Source organism: Halichoeres trimaculatus, unplaced genomic scaffold (assembly GCF_033239565.1).
Source record: "Halichoeres trimaculatus isolate MK-OKI-2021-1 unplaced genomic scaffold, fHalTri1.1 fHalTri1_scaffold_1, whole genome shotgun sequence".
Lineage (NCBI taxonomy): Eukaryota > Metazoa > Chordata > Actinopteri > Labriformes > Labridae > Halichoeres > Halichoeres trimaculatus.
This window is the reverse complement of record NW_027437179.1, coordinates 42,468,368-42,491,085: the sequence shown is the minus strand read 5'-3', so window position 1 is coordinate 42,491,085 and position 22,718 is coordinate 42,468,368. Positions and strand designations below refer to the sequence as shown.

The 22,718-nt window shown below is 39.8% G+C and overlaps 1 protein-coding gene across 16 annotated transcripts in view; it reads right to left on the bottom strand.

The window, feature by feature from the left end:
* The window catches only part of ptprt (protein tyrosine phosphatase receptor type T), a 486,185-nt gene that overhangs the window by 418,646 nt on the left and 44,821 nt on the right, over nucleotides 1-22,718 (bottom strand). For all 16 annotated transcript variants that reach the window (XM_074668102.1, XM_074668200.1, XM_074668208.1 and 13 more), the window contains exon 2: nucleotides 8,994-9,119. In XM_074668102.1, the coding sequence (XP_074524203.1) occupies nucleotides 8,994-9,119 (126 nt within the window). The remainder of the gene's footprint in view (nucleotides 1-8,993; nucleotides 9,120-22,718) is intronic.

Below are 22,718 nucleotides of genomic sequence, written 5' to 3'. Positions count from 1 at the left end.
TCTTAGTATTCTCATGAAAGCATGCTATAAAGAGAGAGAAGGTGTGCTCTTTCCGCCTACGATGCTCATGTAAGCATGCTTAACAGGGATGTGCTCTACCTGCCTATGATTCTCAAGTCAGCATTCTCAAGAGAGAGGAGGTGTACTCTCCCTGCCTTTAATTTTCACGTTTGCATGTGACAGAAAGTAGGTGTGTTCACTCTGCCTTAACTTTTCATGCGTGCATAAAAAGAGAGAAGAGATGTGCTCTCCCTTCCTTAGTTCTCCTGTGTTTTACACATATTTATAGACACATTTCTGCCCTGAGCTCTCATTAGAGAGAAGGTGTGCCTTCTTTGGATTTATATGTTAGCATAGAAGAGAAAGGAGGTGTGCTCCCCCTTCCTTTGGTTTTTGGTATTCCACATAGGCCTGCAAGCTCCTGCAAGCTCCCAAAACAGAGCCATTCAGCAAAAAATAACACATTTCATGTACATCTTCAACATCTATTGACCATGAAGGGATGTTGTATCAGTTTGGAGTAATCACCTCAGCCTCTCAGCGGGAATAAACAGCTTCTTTATGCAGCACACTCTGGGTGTGTTCTGCAGCCCTCAGAGTCCATTTCACCAAAAACTCAGAGCACAGTACTTAAAAAAAACTTTTTTTCTCATCTGGACTCCAAACTATGCAGCAAAAATAAAACCATTCCCCTTTTAATACACCTCTCTTCAGCTCCCTTTATCGTCTCCTTTACTGTATTTTCCTCTCCTTCATCATCCCTCCCTCCTCCTCCTCCTCACCCCTCATCCCCCTCTCTGTGATCATTTCACGTCTCAGGATGTGGCCGCGTTGATGGCGGCTGAAAACATCGACTGGCTTTGATGTCTGATGTTTGCTGCTTGTGTGAGTTTGTCTCGCTCAGCCCGGAGTTTGAAGGTAATAAGAGGGTATGAGGGAATGAGTGTGTTAGTGTGTGTGTGTGAGTGTGTTAGTGTGTGTGGGTCCAGGCAGGGAGCAGAGCTGAAAAGCAGCTCTCTCTTTGGCGATTTGCAGGTTTATGAAAGTTTGACAGTGAAATAAATTCACTGGGTCGGCAGTTTCTTTCTCCAACTCGTGTGTTTTGTTATTTTGAAAAATGCTAGCCCGAGCTCAGCGGAGAATTCCAGACGTGTGTGTTTATGAGTGTGTGTCAGTCAAGCTCCTGAATATCACCGCATGAAAAGCCAATAAACAGAAAACATGCATTTATGTATGGCAGACCGCAATAACCTCCAAACATATTCCATTTTCACCGAGCTCTTCAGGCAATATCAAATTCATGACCCCATAGCCCACATTACAGGACACATATGGAGGGTTACGGTTCTATAAAAACACGGGCGGGTGGACTTCTTATTCCACGGCTTTTATGCTTTTATTGGTCAGGAGAAAAATGTTCTGGAGGGTAAACCTGATGATTTCTTTTAAGAAACCAATAAATGAAGTGGGCTCTCACATGAATATCCCTCTCTAAAATACTTTTTGGACACAGTAAGTCTGCAGGGGTTGGGAGCCAAGCTGCAGTAAACCATGTCGACTCAGTTTAATGTGTTTAATTACTGAAAAAGTCTTCTTTTATCAAAAATAAAGAGGTAATTCAAACCCTAAAACCCAAGAAAAAGCACTTATTTTTAGAGAAATGGAGCGTTGTAGTCATGATTATTTAGGATATCATAGAAGGCTGAGAGCTAAGCTGCACCCGTTGAATTAGCAAATAAAAACATACATTAAAGAGTCATACTAAGAGCAGCAGATTTGTTACATGCTTTGAACAAAAATTCTGCCTTTTTCAGTGTACACTGGTAACCAGGATGTCAAAAGAGGCTGCAAGCTGAGCTGCCAACTAGTAGATAAATAATTAAAAAAACAGGGACTAAAGAATAGAAGCTGATTTTATGTTAAGTTCATTAAAAATCAGTATTTCTTTTATGTTGTTTGCCTCTTCTAAAAAAAAATGTTAGAATAGGCTGCAAGCTGAGCTGCAGATTTTTCAAAAATTAGATTGGATTTGGGTAAAGGAATCATTTTTATCTCTTAACATTGTACTGGTATCCAATTTTTGTGTGTAAGAGCTGTGTCTTTCTGGTAAACCTTGGTGCATAAGTAAGACGTGAGACGGGGCAGTGAGCTGAGCTGGTAGTGAAGACATCAGCTCAGTATTCATCCTTCACAAGGTACCAAATAATTTATATAATTATCCAAAGAGCTAACCTTTTTGTCATAGAGGTGTTTGTTTTTCTGGGATTTTTAGTGAAATGAGAAATCTGAAGGGGCTGCAAGCTGAGCTGCAGCTTTTGCCAAAATTAGATTGGATTTGGGGAAAGGAATTGTGTTCGTCACTTAACATTTTACTGGTATCCAAATATTTTGTATAAGACCTGTGTCTTTTTGATTATCTCAGTGTGCAAGTAAGATGTGAGACAGGGCTGCAAGCTGAGCTGGTAGTGAATGGCATCAGCTCAGTAGTCATCCTTCACAAGGTACCAAATAAATTCAAGACCTAACCTCCTTGTTTATGAGTAGTGTGTTTTTCTGGAATTTTTGTTGGAATGGGAAGTCTGAATGGGCTGCAAGCTGAGCTGCAGCTTGTGCTAACATTAGATTAGATTTGAGGAAAGGAATTGTGTCATCAATTAACATTTTACGGGTATCCAAATTATCTGCATTTCATAGAAGATCTGTGTCTTTTTGGTTAACCTCAGTGAGAAAGTAAGATGTGAGACAGGGCAGCGAGCTGAGCAGGTAGGGAATGACATTGGCTCAGTATTCATCCATATATTAATTCACAAGGTACAAAATTATCTAAAAAGCTAACCGCCTTGTCTTGGAGTTGTGTTTCCTTCAGGGACTTTTAGATGAATGAGAAGTCCAAAGAGGCTGCAAGCTGAGCTGCAGCTTGTGTTCTTTTAGGGCAAAGAATTGTGAATAATTGCAAAGGCTTTCACAAGTCTTCTTGGAGGTCAACTCTTCTACAAAACAATGCATTACCTTAGAGATGATCTTTGACTTTTTGATTTAATAATGTAAAAAAGGGGCAGGGAGCTGAGCTGCACCTTATTAACTACATCAGCCCAGTATTGGAGGTTTAATTCCCAAGGCACCCAGTTGTCTTCAGCATTAATCTCTTTGTGTTGGTGACGTGTTTTGGGGGTACATGATGATCAAGGGGGCTCCAAGCTGAGCTGCTTGCTGACAACATTAGCTTTGTTTAGTTAGTATTCTTTCAGTGTTCACAGAGTTATTCTGACTCGTGAAATATTTGATAATCTGGTTTTGCAAGATGACAGACGTCTCTTAACTGGTGGAGCTGCTGGAAAGTGATGGGAGCATGACTAAAAGCAGTTAGGAAATGTCTCTTTGGTGATTTTTACAATCTAAGAGCCCATTTTTGAAATCTCACTTGGTGGTATTGATTTGTGTTAAATTTATCCCTATAAATAAAAATCATCAAGTTTTATAAAGATACTAGAGATGGGTTTCTGGCCCAGCCTCCCTACAGGTTTGAGTCTCTGATGTTTTTATATTTCTGACCCGTGAAGAAGTAAAAACAGAGATTATTACGTCTGAACGTCGGGGACTGGAAAGCACTCATGCACATCAGTCCATTTGTCACAGGTTTGGATTATTTAACACCACGTTGATGCAGAGATGATGAGAAGTTAAGAAAGCTGTCGAGACTGTACGACATCGCCGTCTAAAGGGAGATGAGCAGAGAGAAAAGATGGAGGTAGAGACGGTGCCAATTCAATCTCGTCAAATCTACAAGCTGCAGAGTGGGTTACGCTCTGTGACAACCGAATCAGCCGCATCGATACCACTGAGGGGAAGCGGGGAAGAGGATTATATGATATCTGTGTGGATAATGGACTCTGCTGCACCTGAGCAGGTAAGGCTCAACCTGCGAGCGTGGAGTCACAATGGGAGCCGCCCACAGTCCAGCTCCAAACGTCCGAACGCTAAAGAGACGCAGTGACTGACAGACAATTTGTTCTTGTCCTGCTTTATCACATCTGGAGCTGTCAGGGCAGCGAGATAAGTAGTTCATGATGAGAAGGGCGTAAAGCCGTGATGGCTATTGCCCCTGACAACCACCGCCCGCAACCACGGAGGAGACGGATAGCTGACACCAGACAGACACTGATAGAGAGACGAGCGCGTACGGCGCTCACTCAGACGGATCAGAGCGCCGGAGCCAGATCTGGGTGTGGCGAGCGGAGGCTGACAGATCTCTGCCTCCACCACTTCAGGCGTGTCAGAGACAATGAGGCAGAGGAGACGAGGAGAGGTGATGAAGATGTATGAGGGCAATAATTGACGTGACTGCGAGATAATACAGGAGCAGGAGAAAGAGGAGGGGGCAGGGCATTATGGGAAATGTGATGTGAGGCTGGATCTCAGTCCTGACTTCTCAACATGGTGTCAGCAGCAGAGGGCTCCAGAATATGGAGGTCCAGGTGACCCTGAGAGGTCAGCAGAGTTCAGCCAGAGTGGACGAGGTGAAAGACTCAGGGTCAGGATTGATGAAGACGCCACGGTCTGACGAACAGGATAGACTGGGGATAAACTCTTTCTATATCGTTTTTTTTGTTTGTTTTTTTTTTTTTTTAGAAGAGAAAGAAACAACCATGTCACTCTTTGACTATGAACCAAAGCAAACTACATCATCAGCACACCTTACAATTCAAATTTTTATATTTAGTGATTCTGAATTTCTAGAAACTACAAAAGGTGAACAAACCCAAGAGATACACAACTATCCAAAAACTAACCCGGATGGTATCAGTGGAATTGCAATGTCAGGCGAGGTTAGGTGTGTTTGTCTTTATCCTAACCAGGTCATTCAATTAACTTCTGTTTAACCAGGATTGTGACAAAGCAGCCTTCAAAATAAAAGCCCACAAAAAATCTAAAGAAATCAGCAAAAGAAATAAAACCCTGAACTTTGGATGTGAAAAAAGAGAAAAACAGGCTTCTCATCCTTTCAGGCGTCCTTTGTCATATCGTGCTTCATGATTTCATTAAAGTTTAACTTTGTTGAAAAAGAGTTTTTTTTTCCCTTTAGGCTGTAGTCACTTGCAGCTCAGCCTGCAGCTCAACCAGCAGCTCAGCCTGCAGCCCAACCTGCAGCTCAGCCTGCAGCTCAACCAGCAGCTTATTCTGCAGCTCAGCCTGCAGCCCAACCTGCAGCTCAGCCTGCAGCTCAACCAGCAGCTTATTCTGCAGCTCAGCCTACAGCCCAACCTGCAGCTCAGCCTGCAGCCCAACCTGCAGCTCAGCCTGCAGCTCAGCCTGCATCTCAACCTGCAGCTCAGCTTGCAGTCCAATTTGAAGCTCAACCTGCAGCTCAGCTTGCAGCCCAACCTGCAGCTCAGCCTGCAGCCCAACCTGCAGCTCAGTCTGCATCTCAAACTGCAGCTCAGCCTGCAGCCCAACCTGCAGCTCAGCCTGCATCTCAACCTGCAGCTCAGCCTGCATCTCAACCTGCAGCTCAGCCTGCAGCCCAACCTGCAGCTCAGCCTGCAGCCCAACCTTCAGCTCAGCTTGCCGTCCAATTTGAAGCTCAACCTGCAGCTCAGCCTGCATCTAAACCTGCAGCTCAGTCTGCAGTGTAACCCAAACACAACCTGCAGCTTAACATGAAGCTCAACTTCAGCTCAGCCTACAGCCTATCAAGCAGCTCAACCTACAGCTCAACCTGCAGCTACATATAAATACGTAAATAGTATTTTTTTTCTACTTTTCTATATTTCTTATATTCTTTTTATTTCTTCAAATTTATTAATTTTATACTCTATTATCATTATTCTACTTTTATTGTTATAGCATTACTGCACTTTTTGTGAGCTGCTGTGACAAAAAAAAAAATCCCCCAAGAAGGATCAATAAAGAATATTCTATTCTATTCTATTCTATTCTATTCTATTCTATTCTATTCTATTCTATTCTATTCTATTCTGTTTTATTCTATTCTATTCTATTCTATTCTCCCCACAGCTCAACCTGCTGCTCAGCCTGCAGCCCCTGAGTTAGGGCTGGGCGATTATGGTAAAAATAAGAATCCTGATTATTTTAAGTGATATTGAAATCACAATTAATATACACAATTATTCATTTATTCAAAAACTTCAGTACTGATTTAAACACAACTTTAAAGAACCAGCAAGTGGCACATACAGTATTATTGATACACACAAGTCACACACACTCGCTGTGGCTGCACATGGAACACAGAAGAGCTATGAAGCACAGGAACTAGCAAACATCTACACTGTGTGGCATATTAATTGTTTTTCTTCGATTATATTGTTTTTATGATTGTCAGATGGCAAAATTGAAATCACGATTAAAATTGGATTAATTGTCCAGCCCTACCCTGAGTGACAGTTACAGGCTCATTCTTGATGTGAAGCTGCTTCTTCGAGGGTTTTTACAGCTTTAAAGTCTGAGTCTACATATTTTAAAAAGTAATACACAGCTGTAGTAGTTAAGGCCTTGGAGAAGGCTAAAGAAATCCCAAACCTTGAAACAAGTCCTGCTAACCCATTTGGTAGCAGCTCAGCTCCCAGTCCCCAGTGCGGTTTATCCAAAATCCAGCATCTGAGAAAATCAGTTTTTTATTCCATTCCCAGAATGTGTTTCACAGTATTTTAAGACTTTGTCTGAATCTATTTTATTCCCTCAGTAGTGAATCATCTTAAATTTTGAACAGTTTATGCTTGGATAGGAAACTTTAATGTGTAGGATCTGTCAGAAACAAGGTCTCTGTTAGAGAATCAGGAAGAAAAGGAGCAGACCTTCAAAACTTTCATCATCTGCATTTGACTCAAAGCTGCTTCAGAAAGAAAGTTTCTCTGAGCGTCACATCAGAGACTGACAGAGGAGGAGGAGGAGGAATGAAGACAGAGGAAATGTTAAAGAGGTGAGAAGAAAGGGATAAGTGTTAAAGAGTGAGAGATGGATGGACGGGTGTGTGATTTCTGTTTGACAGGCAGAGAGACGCAGCTGGAGTCACATCACGACCCGTCCTCAGAGTTTCATCGGTCTCAGATGGACCGAAGAGAGATGAGATCTTTAGAGAGGTTAACCTTTAGCCTCAGCGCAGAGAGAGCGTTTCCTCGTGTGAACCCTTTAATCCTCAGCTCTCAGAGAGGTTTGACTGGAAATCAGATCACTACCTCAACCTCCAGAGAAGGGAGAGAAAACCTGCAACTCTGTCAACCTGTGGAAACTTTCTCAGTCATGACCAGGCGTGGCTGTGAGCTGAGCTGCTGCTTCTCGTTTAGACTAGCTCCAGGTCCTGTGCTGGTATCTAGAGTAGAGCCCGACCGATTAATCGGCGGGGTGATTAATCAGCGGGGTGATTAATCGGTCGATTAATCGGATCGATTAATCGACAGATTAATCGATCCAATTAATCGGTTGGTCTGATTAATCGAAGTAAGTAAGACTACAGAACGGCGTTTTAACGTTGTGTTAGTTGCTTTTTTGTGAGATAAACAGAGAAAAATGGAACTTTAAATTCACACGTCTACCATTATCTAATATAAGATTATAATACTGTGTTTTAACATCATATAAGTTTCATCTTAGTGAAATAATATATGCATTATGCAACTGTTTACATGTTTACAGTTTGAAAACTTTATTTTTGAATATTTTTTTCCTTGTATTCTTAAAATACAGTTTGCACTCGTTTGTTTGCACAAATTTGCCTTATTGTCTTATTAATCAGTGTGTGTTTGCAGTTTGATTTTTTTTAAATTCATCATTGTGTTCAAGGTTTTACTTTTTATTATTTATCAGTGTTTAAAGTTTGACTTTTTTAATATTTATCATTGTGTTTAATATTTAATTTTAATATATTTTTTTAATAATTAATTTTTTAATATTTATTATTGTTTTTAAAGTTTTTCTTTTTTATTATTTATCAGTGTTTAAAGTTTGACTTTTTTAATGTTTATATTTGTATTTAAAATTTTACTTTTTTATTCTGTATCATTGTGTTTAAAGTTTAATTTTCTTAATATTTACTATTGTGTTTAAAGTTTTACTTTTTTATTATTTATCATTGTGTTAAGTTAAATTTTGGTAATATTAATATTTGTGTTTAAAGTTTTATTTTTTATTATTTATCATTGTGTTTCAAGTTTTACTATTTATTTATCATTGTGTGTTTAAAGTTAAACTTTTTTTCTACTTACTGTGTTTGCAGTTTGACTTCTTTTTTTCATTATTGTGTTTACAGCTTGTTCTTATTTATCATTGGTTTAAACTACAGTTCTTATGTTGACAGATTTATGATTAAAGTTCCTTGTTTTGATTTAATAGTGTTTGTCTCTGTCCTGAATCATATGGGTATTATAATTTCTGTTTACATACAGTATATATCCTGTGTATCTCAATGAATTTATTATATATATCAGCTTATATATTGGATATTGGCTTTTTTTTGCCCCCAGCATCAGTATCGGCCCCAAAAATCCCATACCAGGCTCTAATCTAGAGACAAAACCTCTCCTTGTGCATTTCTCCGTCTGTTTCTTGTCACTTTAAGATGTTAGTTTGGTTAAAGTTGATAAGTGTACGGCTTTTTCTGACTCCATGGTTACACGTCAGCTTCTCGCCAACGTTACCCCTACACTTTGAAAACTTTAAAGGAAATCTTTTGTGTTGGCTTTCTTTTAGGTTTTCTCTCCCTATTTGATTGAACTTTGAAGAACCACTGTGGTCCACATTCAGGACTGACATCACCTCATCCTGACAGTGGGCTGCAAGCTGAGCTGCCACAAACCTCAATTTCCAACCAGCACAATCACAAGAAAGACTCGAACATCTAAGTGGAGCCTCCGACTGTCAGCACAGACTGAAACAGACCAGTCTGACAGAGACCTGACCAAAACCAGCTGAAGTCCACACCTCGAATGATGGGTCAGGAACCCAACAGGAGCAGGTTCAGACACACAGGGCCTTACCTGTTGGCAGAGCGGGGTCTATGGTGGGTTTCTCCCAGGAGTTGACCTGTTCCCATGTAAATCCATTGGTCCCAAGAGAGACGCTGTACCCACAGCTGCTGTACGACTCATCGAAGGTACAACCACCTGAGGAACAGAGCAGGAAGAAACATTAAATAATGATGATTTCAGACATTTTCATACACTTTATGTTGATAAAAAGAAATGAAACGTCTCCATCTGTCTGAAAAACGTGGATCTCACTTCGCTCCGATGAGATCTGCTCTGAGCTGAGAAAACATCTCCAATAAGCCGCTCAGCTTTAGTGATAAATGTTTTATTCTACAGACATTATGAGTTTTAAGAGCTGCTCAAGTCAGACGCTGTCACTTCCTGTCAGAGCAGAGGGAGAGGAAGACGGGAGGATGAAGAAGAGAAAGAGAAAGAGGCTTCGTGGGGGGCCGATGAAGAGAAAGCTCGATGTGTCAACATGATTAAGTCAAAGAGCCTCATCGTTATTTCATGGCCCGGCTGAGACACATTTTCCAGCACATTAGCCATCTCTGCTAGCCTCCAGCTCCACACACACACACACACACACACACACACGGCTGTGCTCCTTAATTAGACATATGCTTTGACACACAACCGCTCTAATCTGTTTTGAAGCATCGGAAACGAGGAACGTCAGCGCTTTATTCATGGGCTGACTCAATGTCGACTCTCTGCTTCATCCGTCTCTTTGTTGATGTCACCTCCTCACAGCGTTTGTCTGTTTGGACTCCATCAGAACAAAAGAGACGCCGCGACTGTCAGAGGGTTTACACGAAAATCAAAGGCTCGGGGAAAAACAGGCGTCACAGCGGCAGAGTGAGTCAGGACACCTGAGGAGCCTCGCCACGCCAGACGCTCTGTCAGAGACGAGAAACTGGCAGCGGCGTGAGAAAAACACAGATTTAATGTCGGTAAACACGGCTAAAAGCAGCTACAGAACCAGAACCAGGATCACTGAAAGCTCAGGAAGGTCTCAGGGTTGAAGAATCACGGCGTAGGTTTTAAATCAGCTTTTGCTTCTTCCCACTCCTTTTCTGACATGTTGATTCATTTTATCATTGTTACTTTGACTTTTCTTATTGTTTTTATTTGTTTTTAACTTTGCTTTTTTCATCACTCGCTCATTTGAAATAAAGAATTCATTCATTCATGTCAAGAAATCCAAAGGAGCAGGAAACAAGAGGTGGACCCAGCTACAGATTGAAACAAAAAACTGTTATTCTCACTAAACTCAAAAATCCCAAACTAAAAATCTCTAACTAAAGAATCCAAACCAAAAACACCAAGAGAACTCACTAGAACTGAAGAAGCACAGGAAACAGCGACAGCAAACATCCACAGCAACAATGAACTGACAAGAAACACAAGAAACACAGAGACCATAGACACAGAGGAGTAATCAAGCCCAGGTGTGAAAGAAGACACAGGTGAAACGCATGAGGAGCAATCAACAGGAGGGAAGCACAAGGAGAACTGGACAAACACAGGGAAACTCAAGACAGAAGCTGTGTCCCAATTCAGGGGCTGCAGCCTACGGAGGCTGGATTTGAAGACCGATTACGTCACAGCGGTGCGTCGGAGGCTGTCCCAATACGGAGGCTCCTCCAAATGCGGCCGACGAATCTGTCCTCCGTTTCGGGGGCCGCGAAGGACGGGTTTGGTGAATCCTTCATAGCCTCACATATCCCAAGATTCATTGCGTATGAATGCCGAACATGATGGACACGGCCGAACTCCAAAAGGAGTCCTGATTTATCCAGATATGAAGGATTTCTGGCAACAACTATGTGATTGTGTTTCTAAAACGTGAAAGAATATTTTGTTTTTCTGTGTGAAAATGTGTTGTTTGGGCTCTTTTCAAGTAATATACTGAGGAAAAACAGTTCTTTATGAATCTTCTCATTATTTTATAAAAATATGTCCATAAATGTAAATTCTCTTGGGAAAAAAATTTACTTGGAGTTTTTATTTATTTATTTGTGTATTTTTTACAGGGAATTCACAAAAGACATTAAATCATTTCAGCAGCTTTTATTTTATACTTATTTATTTATCATCCCCCCAGCACTTGATCAAATGTTGAACATGTACGTTGTTGCCTTACTCTCATGTAAATGGTAGATCTATACTCTATCACAGGGATAATAATAATACAAATGATATAATGATAAAAATGATGATAATAATAATGATAATAATAACAACGCAAAGTAATAAAAAGATAGTAAAAATCATCCTGTTTAAATGTGAGGTTTTGGTTTACGTGTGTTTAAAAGTAATGAAAGCCTGACAGGTGAGGGCGGCGCTGTGTGACGTCGAGGGTGACAAACAGGAAATGCTTCATAGACCAGACCGTCTCAATTCAGTTCGGCCTTTGCGGTCTACGCTGGCTATAAAGGCCGGGTCCTCCGAAGGCTACAGCCTCCGTAGGCTGCAGCCCCTGAATTGGGACACAGCTAGAGACTGAATACATCTGAAACACTACGAATAATCACAAAAACACCAGAACATGACAAGAAGCAAACCAGAAACACAAAGAACAAGAACCAAAAACAAACACAGGAAACACAGATGCGCACAACAGGAAGAGCTAAGATTAACACAAGACAGAAACACAAAGAACCAAGAAACTCCAGCCATAAAGGAAATCCAATATCCAGAGAAACACAACAGAAAATCCAAACCATGACAATTTATAATTTATCTAATTATTTATTTCATGTCTTCAAACGTAGTGTACTGGAATCATGACCCTAGTTATAGAAAATTATAGAAAAATCCTGATCTTAAGAAATAGGATTCTAGTTACATGACTTGAATATTTGAAGTCCGGATTCATGTCCTTACTGTCAACATTCTGTAATCACATCATGAAAACCTGGCTCTGATGTCAAATTCTTCAATCGTGCACTTAAAAGTTAGAATTCTAAAGTCCTGATTTAAAAAAAAAAGAAAAGAATTCTAGAATCATAATTTAAATGTTTGAATCTTTGAAAGAATCACTTTAAAACTTGAGTTACGGAATCAGGAAATTCAAGTTAATTTCTAGAATTAAATATTCAAAGTCAGAGTTCTAGAACCATGACTTGGATGCGAGAACTCAAGAACCACAATCTTTAAGACAGATTTCTGGAAAAAAAATAAATAAATAAATAAATTTTGTATTCTGGAATCCTGATTTTAAAAAATTAGTGAAACAATCCAAGCTTTAATGTAAAAAATTCTGGTACTTTGTCTAGGCTTGAATTCTAGAATAATTACTCTGAGGTCAAATTCTTGAATCATGCACTTGAAAGTTATTAATCGTAAATCCTAGTCTTAAATATCAGAACTCTATAATCTTGTCTGTAATGATTGGATTTTTGAAGCAATGGCTGTGTCCGAAATGGCATACTAACATACTACATACTACATGGTGGTTGTGTATATACTGTATACTACGTACTATAAGTATGATTAGAGTGCCAACCGTTTACACCGTAGTATACTACTCGGTTTCCCATGATGCATTTCAAAACCTCCGACAACAAAAATTGGAAGCACACATAAGTCTATGGAAGCACACCAGGCTATCAAATATCTCAGTTTATTCGCCATATTTGAAAGTTTTAAGAACATTTTAGGCGAGAAAGTCATCACGTAGAAAACCAAAATGTGGTCATTTGGGCCATAAAACGCACGGATACAAATTTGATTTCGACATTTCGGACATTCTGTTAAGAGCGCCAAAAACTTCCGGTCCGCTCCAAAACAAGAGCCCAATTTACAAAAGCGTTAAAGAACTTAAAGGAGATAATAAAGGGTGCTTTTATTTTGAAAACGGGAAGTTCGCTAGTGGATGATTCTTAGCTAAAACAGGTCTCAAGACGAATTCATCTCTCTTCAAAAAATTAAAAAATGTTTACTGCTCGTAGACACTGAAGACGATCCGTCCGTCGCCTCAGGCACTTTATTTCTTTGTACTTACATTTAGGTTTCCCTGTAGAGCGAAGTCCATTTTAGTCGCTTCTCATCTTGTCATCTCATTCTGTATTTACGTTTATGAATACGGGGCTCGCAATGCATTATGGGGCGTGTCAGTACGACTAGTATGCCCACCTCCCATACTTAAAAATTTTACCGATTTAGTATACATCCGGGTATTTCTCGCGCACACAATCTTTTCATACTATTTAATGTGAACGCACTACATACTATTTTTGACGTCATACTTAGTATGAGTAGTACGTTAGTATGCCATTTCGGACACAGCCAATGACTTTAAAAATTGGGGTCCAAAAGCAGGATTTTTGAGTCAAATTCTAGAATCAAATCTTCAAAGTTAAAATTCCAGAATCGTGACTTCAGTGTGAGAATATAAGAATCCTACTCTTAAAGATAGAGTTCTAGAATCATGACTTTGAAAATTTCACTTTGGAATCCTGACTTTAAAATTTGAGGGTATCAAAATTTCAATGTCAAAACTCCAGATTTACTTCTTGAAGCTTGAGGTCTAGAATCATGACTGTGATGTCAGGGCTCTTGAATCAGGCACACAAATGTAAGAAATCAGGGATCCTAATCTTGAAAGTAGAATTCTAGTATCATGGCTTCAGTGTTTGAACTCTGGAATCAAGACTTTAAGATGTGAGTTCTAGAAACATGATTTTAATGTCAGAATTCTAGAGTTATGTCTTTAAAGTTAGAACACATGAAAAGATTTGTTAAAGGTAGAATTTAAATTCTAGAATCCAAATCATAAAAATAGATTCCTGGAATCCTGAATGTACAATTTGAGTTCTAGAATCAGGATTTTAATGTCAAAGTTCTAGAATCAAATCTTCAAAGCTAAAATTCCAGAACCGTGACTCTTATGTGAGAATTTTTCAATCATGCACTGTAAGAGTTAGAATTCTAGGGTCAGGTTTCTCAGTGGTCCCATGTTTCCCTGATCTCACGTGTAGGATGCTGGACACCAGACACTGCAGAGCACTTTGTCCTCCAGAGAAGAACGTTCAGGTCTGTTTGACCACCGTTAATGTGACTGCATTGATCATTCGTTAAATAACACATCAGAAAATGTTCAGTGTGTGTGTTTGAGGTACACATCCACCTGAAAGAAGAAATAAAAGCCAGAACTCTGATTGTGCCTCCTCAAGCAACACTTACATCAAGAGGGAAACAAAGTGTAAAATGAAAGTCTCCCCTCCTTTCTGGACCGAGTTTGAAAAACAGCCTCCAGCAGTGGGTGAACGTGTGAAAACACTGGTTTTCTTACAGATATGAAAATAGCTGTTATAAATTAATCAATGGTGAGATAATGAGCCTTTATCGCCCCCTCGTTGTTCACTGATCTCATTAGAAATGAAAAGAAATCAAAGTGATCTCATTAGAACAGACTTACAAACAGGCGCATCAATATTCAGGATCAGATCTGCAATTTTAAGATCGCTGTCAGGGGAAGAGAGGGGCTCAGTGTGTGTGTGTGTGTGTGTGTGTGTGTGTGTGAATGCCCTCGATCTAGATTTGAAAACCAGTGCAACACCTCCCTCCCCGACACACAAACACACACACACACACACACATGTTCTGTGTCACATTTGCATAATGAAAAATTAACACGGCTACACCCAGAGACATGTGTGAGCTCATAAAGTGTGTGTGTGTTTGGCTGTGGGGGCGTGTGCATGAATGTATGTTAGCGTGTCATGAGCAAGTATTAATGTGACTCTGAAACAAGCCCAATCTTTTCATCTCTGCTAATTATGTTTCCTGTAGCCACTGTGATAACTTATTGATGTGTTATCATGGCTACAGTACGCCTCAACACACACCAACACACACACTAACACACACACACACATTAAATCAGGGAAGAGTGAAGAGTCAGGGGTGAGCTCCAGCACCAACGCGCTTCATGTTTTCTCGTGGTTTTTCGTGAAGCCGCAGTAATCAGGAGTCAGAGTGTTGTAGCGGACGGACGCAGAGAACGCGGCTCGGATGAAAACAGCCTCACAGGTTTATTTTGGAAAGCTATAAAAAGGCCTGGCTGAACTTTTTACCTTGTTTTGTGCTTCTCCAAATAGAATAATTCATCAAAAACAGACACAGGCTTCACCGGGGACAGAAAGGAGCTGAAATCAGATTGTTTGTGATCCACGGCCAAATGAATTTTTCATCCACAGCTCCGCTTTTTAAACAGAGTTTCACTGTTTTCATCCTGATTTGGTTTATTTCCTGTTGGAGTGATTGTTAACGAATGAAAAGCAGAGAGGCAGATTAAAAGCTTTTCTTCTTCTTGTCGCAGCACTTTTAATTTGTTTTTCAGTCACATTTAATTTTCTAATAAGCGGAGCGGCAATTACTGTTCACAGAAAAGAGTCTGAATGGTTTTGGAGTGAGAACCAAAATAAGAGACATTTGATGTGACAGGAGCAAACTGTTCAAAAACTCAATAAATGAGCACAATCACTCGTTTATTATAGGGATCGACAGGTTTTGACTTTTACACTTCAACAGCAAATTATGAATCATCACGATACACTGATTTATCCATCAAATGTGTCAGTATGACATAACTTCGACTTAACGACTTCATCTGCAGCGTTTCTTCCCTGAGGAGTTCCACAAGGTGCCGTACTGGGTCCTTTTCTCTTTACATCTACATGCTTCAAAAACACCAAATGATCTAAAAACACTGTTTTCTTATGATGTGTTTACAAAAAGCTCAAATACATACATGCTCTCTTTATCAGCATTAATTTGAATGTCAGAGTCTGCTGTGTTTATGCGCTTTGGTTCCTGCGGTTAACTAACCTCAAAACCCCTCTCATCTGTCATCATCACAGAGTGCTTATTTTCACTACAATGCCAGATAAAGTCGCTTATGCTAAGTGATGCAGTGCTAGCTTGCTAACGCTTTGCCTCCAAGAGACTTAGAAGAGTCCAGGTGTCAGCATGTCACGACCCAACACTCAGTGGAAACTGGTTTTAAACCACATACAGGCACTGCTATGTCCACCAGAGAAGAATGTTCCGGTCTGTTTTACCACCTTATAAGTAAATGTACTGATCAATGTTAAATTATACACCAGAAAATGTTCACTGTGTGTTTTGGTTTGATCTGACTTAACTTCATCTGCAGCATTTCTTTCCTGAGGAGTTCCACATGGCTCTGTACTGGGTCCTTTTCTCTTTGCATTGTTTCATAAAAATTTGAAAGTTTTTCAGTTTAACACATTTATCTTTCAACATACAGTATAAACTTGTAATGCCGTGGTCGTGTCCAGCATGGAAAACCACCTACTCATCCACCCCCTTACAGTCACAAGGATCCGTTTAGGTTCCTAAACATGGTACCATTCATTTTTACGTGAAGCATTATTTGTTACTACAGAAAGAATTTGGTTGGTTCCTATAAAAGTTCCCAACTTGAAGGGCTGGGATAATTTGCTCTTCTCCCAATTCGACTTTTTCACGATTTTTGTGGTGCTGATTTGATTTCAATTGTGATTATTCAATATTCCAGATTTTTGTGCAAGTAATGAAACTGAATGATGATGATGATGTGTATAGACTTTATCAGGAGCCATATTATCCCAAGAAATGAAAATCACATGTGAGTCACTTTTAAAGATTTATCACGGGAATCTGACATCTCAACTTTTTTTCAAAGACTCAAATGAAGGACTAAAAACTGTAAAATAAATAAACAAATAAATAAATAAATAATTGACAAAAAAAAAAGAAAAAAAAAAACAGAAAAAAGCCATATGTGTATATATATATATATATATATATATATATATATATATATATATATATATGTATATATATATATATATATATATATATATATATATATATATATATATATATATATATATATATATATATATATATATATATATATATATATACAACAACAAAAAAACAGAAAAAGGCCAAATAAATAAATAAATAATATAAATATAATCAACAACAAAAAAAAGAAAAAAGCCAAATAAATATATATACATAAATAGATTAATAAAAATATATGAATAAATAAATTAATAAATAATTTAAAAAAAAAAACAGAAAAAAAGCCAAATAAGTATATAAATAAATAAATACATAAGAAAAAAAATACTGTAAATTTTCTCCTACCCTCACCAATTCAGTTTCCATCCCATGTCGACTGTTCTTAATGTCTAATGTGTGAAGTTATAAAGCCTTACTAAAAACAAAACTGTATCTTCAAAAAAGCTACAAGCTGCAAATTTAGTGTCACATCAGAGTTTTCATCAGATACTTTATAGATCTGTGATGGGAAAATAACCTCTTTGAGCAAAAAGCTTCAAAGATTCACAGTTTTCTCAAATGACTCATTTCCAGTTTGCTTTCTGAGTCTCAGTCGATTCGAAGCAGAAAAAAAATAAAAGGTTCACAACTAATTTCATAAAGGAGAGAAGCTAAAATGAAGCCGTGTGTAGTTTCTTCAGATCTACCAAAAGAACAAAAAACAGTTTTCATTCTCACTTGTTTTAGTAAAACAGCTGCTCTGAGTCATTTGGAGCCACACATTCAGCCTTGAATGGTTTCAAAACGATTCACTGTGCTCTCACGCTACCAGCTGCAACAGGTGAGCCACTAACGAGGCAGGTAGAGTCCTCAGTGAAGAGCTGGACGTAACCAGATCTCCATCCTACGAAGCCTCGACCCTGAACACCACAGTCACAGCTGTTAAAGAGGGCTGATCTCCATCTCTGTGTCTCACATGCAAAGAGGTTGTTGTGTGTCCGTGCATTCAGCTCTGATTCTTCTGCTTCACATCACATCTGGTCCTCTAAACGGGGATCAGACTTCCTCTGGATCTCCTCTGAAGTTACGCAAGAAACCCGGCTCCCATCCATTAGCATTCACATGTGCAGAGACACACACACAGACACACACAGAGAGCAGGATGGAGGGTGAAGATCTACTAACACACACACACACACACACACACACACACACACACACACACAGGCCTGTGATCGCGCTCATTAAAGCAGAGTCCTCCTCTTCCTCATGTAAAGACTCCAGCTCCCTCCGGGCTCAGATCGCTGCTATTAGAAGCTTTCATGTTGGCTAAAGCTAACCCAGCGCGACAGGACACACACAGTCACACACAGTCACAGTCACACACACACAGTCACAGACAGAGGAGGAAGAGGAAGAGGAGGAGGAGGAGGAGGAGGAGGAGGGGTGGCACCCTGAGGCCAATGCTCTAAAGAGTCTGTTTACTGCTCACTTAGATAACATCCACTGATCCTGAGTGTGTTCAAGTGTGTGTTCAAGTGTGTGTGGGAGCAAATGGAGGACGTGCTGCTGTGTGTTCATGTGTGTAAATATTGGAGCTTCATTTGGACGTGGATAAATGGGATTTCATGCTTTTTCAGATACTTCTATTTTTAACTCTCCAGCAGCTTGTCAGGAGGAGAAACTTCAAAAACGAAGCGTGCAACAGGGACACACACATCGAACATCAGCATCAATCTGGGAAATTCATCGATTTATTGATTCATCCAAGATTTTTTTTTTGGGGGGGGGCGGATAAACTTAAACCCTATTTTTTTTTTCTTTTTCGTTATTTTTTTATATATATTAAATTAAAAAGGTTACAGTGTTTTCAGTCATTTCTGTTATATACTGACATTTTATCTGTTTTTTTCCTCTTTTTTTTTTTGGGGGGGGGGGGGGGGGGGGACCTTGGTTATCATAAAAGGCCCCTCTAAATTAAATTATTTTTATTATTATTATCATTATTATTATTATTATTATTATTGTTATTATTATTATTATTATTATTATTATTTTCATAATTACTTTACAAATTAAATAATAAAATAAATAAAACTAATTATTATCAATAATAATATATCGATTATATAATTATTTTAATAATTATTATCATTATTATTATTTGTACTATTTTTTTCTTTTTTTTTTTTGTAGTTATTGTGAATATTTTTTTATTTGAAAGAAAACAGATTTTTTATTGTTTATGCCATGTCACCCAGCCCTACTGAAATTATACATAGAGGTCAGTAAGTAACGTGTTTACAGCAAGTGTTTTGATTGGTCGAATGTGTACTCATCGCAAGAGAAACCTTTGGAAAAATTGACCTTAGTCTGAAAAAACAAAGGCCGCAACTTCACTTTTTTTTTTTTTTTTTTGTCAAAGTAACAAAGTATGGGAATTGTTATCCATCATCTTTTTGATATTAGCTGATATTTTGCAGGACGTCTCAGAGGAATCAGTAGACCATCTTTGGTGGCATCACAGAAAGCTTCTTTGACAGATTTATTTATCAAGTCTTCAACCTCCAAACGCTCAGACAGCTCCAATTGCTTATGGCTGGACTTTCTAAAATGCTCATCTTCAGTTCCCATCTCATTCACATGGTTCCTTCTTTTCAAGCATCATGTTTTATTCTCTAAGCAGCTCACCATTATAGTTTTTTGTTTGTTTTTAAGTCAAACAGCTTTACGGTAGGTTGTAGTTTGAAGAAATGGACGATCAGAGTCGGTTTGAGGTGTTGAGGAACGCCTGAAAGACCCCGTGTGTGTGATTCTGGTCCGTGCAAGCCCAGAAACACAGGTGGCATTGAATATATCAGTATACTGCATGCATGTGTGTCTGTGTGTGTGTGTGTTTGCATGTGTGTGTCCTTTTCTGCCTCGTAGTTATCTCAGATTAAATCTCCTGTCAGCGAACACGCCAGCTTCCTTAAATATTCCCATTACAGGGTTTAAAACATTATGCCAACATATGTCATCTGCCCCCAACACACACACACTCACACACACTCACACACACTCACACACACTCACACTCACACACACGCCCTGAGGCAATAAATTCACTGGCTAAACACTAAATGCTATTACTGCCACCCCAATAAGCCTGGATAATAGGAGGTTTGTTGTTGTAACACACAGCTGAGGCAGATGTTTGTACAGTGTGTGTGTGTGTGGGTGTGTGTGGGTGTGTGAGTGTGTGTCAGAGACAGATAAAGTGTGTTAAAGTCAAAAACATGCTGCTGTGTCAGGTAAAGTCATCTCTCTCTACAGAAACTAAAAACTTGATTTGAAAGAAAAAGTCAAAGTGGAGGTGAGAGGTGTGTGTTTTGCATGTGCAGCGTGTGTGTGTGTGTGTGTGAGTGTGTGTGTTTAACAGATCATCGTCTGCGGCTGAGTTAATAAAACAGGTTGGAGCGATATGAAAGGCGGAGGAGCCGGAGGGGTTACAGGATGAGAGCGTTTGAGGCGAGGAGGAGAAGCCTCGGGGTTACAAGTCAAACGAGTGTTTGAGGAGGAGAAAAGGAGGCGGAGGAGTGAAAGGAGCGCCGTGTGTGTGCCTGAAATTAAAATTATTTATAAAGAGACCGCGCTGTGGATTCTGCTCGGATATGAAGGCCAGAGGTTGTGTGTGTTTTCTGGAGCTGAAAGCGTTTTAAATAAAGGTTGAGCTTCCTGCTCCGAGCCGAGGAGCGGGGAATGTTAAACACGCAGAGGGCGCCGCGGCGAGCAAAGAGGTCCTGATGGAAACACGGCGTTCATCAGAAAGACGGTTTAACAAAGGGTTACACAGATCTGGACTGATCAGACTCTGAAATATCAACTGCTGCCTCCTCTGATTTAAGAGATTTAATTCATCAAAACAAGCCAGTAATGAGCGGTTAGACTTTCAAAATAAAAGCTCCCAAAGCAGAAAGGAGTGTTGTCTCATTAAGCTTCCAAAATAAAGCGCGTGTGAGTCAGGAAAGCGCTCATAGCTCAGGTTTCAACACATGATGGAGGAGTTTACAGTAAAACCAGGTCATCCAGAGAGGATTTAGAGGAAGATTTTGATATTTAGAGTCAAAACCAGCTTCATCAACCTGCACAGGAAATTCATTCACTCCTGATTTTTTAGTTTCTGATTTATTCCAGAATTTTCCACACTGATACTGTAACAGACCAGATAATTTGAATGTTATTTGGTGCGTTTACATCAAAAGAGGCAAAAGCAAGAGCACACTGGAAGTTCATTCATTTTCAATGAGAGCCCAGCATCCTGAGCGGCTAAGGGGGCAAAAGCAGCTAAAGCAGCAAAAGCGGCCAAAGCGGCAAAAGCGGCTAAAGCGGCAAAAGCGGCCAAAGCGGCAAAGGCTGCAAAAGCGGCAAAAGTGGCAAAAGCAGCTAAAGCGGCTAAAGCGGCTAAAGCGGCAGAAGCTGCAAAAGCCGCTAAAGCAGCTAAAGCGGCTAAAGCGGCTAAAGCGGCAAAAGCGGCAAAAGCGGCCTAAGCAGCAAAAGCGGCAAAAGAGGCCAAAGCTGCAAAAGCGGCAAAAGTGGCCAAAGCGGCTAAAGCGGCAAAAGTGGCCAAAGCGGCTAAAGCTGCTAAAGCTGCTAAAGCGGCCAAAGCGGCCAAAGCTGCCAAAGCGGCAAAAGCGGCAAAAGCAGCAAAAGCAGCTAAAGCAGCTAAAGCGGCCATAGCGGCAAAAGCGGCAAAAGTGGCTAAAGCGGCTAAATCGGCTAAAGCGGCCAAAGCGGCTAAAGCGGCTAAAGCGGCAGAAGCGGCAAAAGCAGCCAAAGTGGCAAAAGCAGCCAAAGCGGCTTAAACGGCAAAAGCGGCAAAAGCAGCCAAAGCAGCAAAAGCGGCAAAAGCAGCAAAAGCGGCCAAAGCGGCTTAAGCGGCTAAAGTGACCTTGTTTTTTTCCTTGAGGCTTTATCTTGCGTTTCTTGTGGATTGACGTCGTTTTGTGTTACTTAAAGGGAGCGTTTAAAGTGGTGTGAAGAAGGACAGCTTGTATTTTATCGTTAGTTGGAACTTTTTTCATGATTTTGTTTTATGAACATTGAGATTATCGTTTTATTTTGGTTGTGTTTTATTTTGGAACGAGGAATATGCACGGGCTGTGCAGGGGTTTGATTTATTGAATAAAAGATCAACATTGAGTCCGGCTCCTGGGTATTTTTCTTTAAAATATTTAGCCGCTTTGGCCGCTGTCCGCTTTCTCGAGTGTGCTTGCAGCTTTTGCCTCTTTTTGCCTCTTTTGGTGTGAACACACAGCTACTGTTGAGAAGGATTAGTTTGTGTTTGAGAATTACAAGGTTCAGTGAATGCATCACCCATGATGGGTAGCGTCTGTGTTGTGTGTTTTCTGACCTGTAATTCTCATGTTAAGCGTCAGCGCCGTGCTGCAAAGCCTCAGACCTGGCAACCTCAAACAACAGCTACAAGCATTCTCAGATTACAGCAAAAAATATGGAGGTCAATGTGCACGTTAATGCACCGCAGGAGAAGGAGGGGTCGTAAAGGTACATGTTAAGGTACCTGAACACATCGTTGTGACTGTGAGGGAGTAGAAGAGTAGGAGATTTTCCATGCTGGACATGAACGCAGCATTACGAGGTTTTATACTGAGAAATAAATAAGCTGTTAAATTGAAAAACTTTTAGACTTTATAATTGACCAAATTAATATCTGTAATATCTTTTATTATCACATAAACACACAAAAGCACAGACAATTGATACTGCTGAGTACCTATTTCTATAGCAGTGTTTCTCAACCTTTTTTGTACCACGGCACATTTTTAACAGTGAAAAAGTCCCATGGCACACCACCAAGCAAAACTATTAAAAAAAAATCACACTCTGTAGTCTGATAACAATATAGTCTCTTACGGTACGGCCACACCAGAC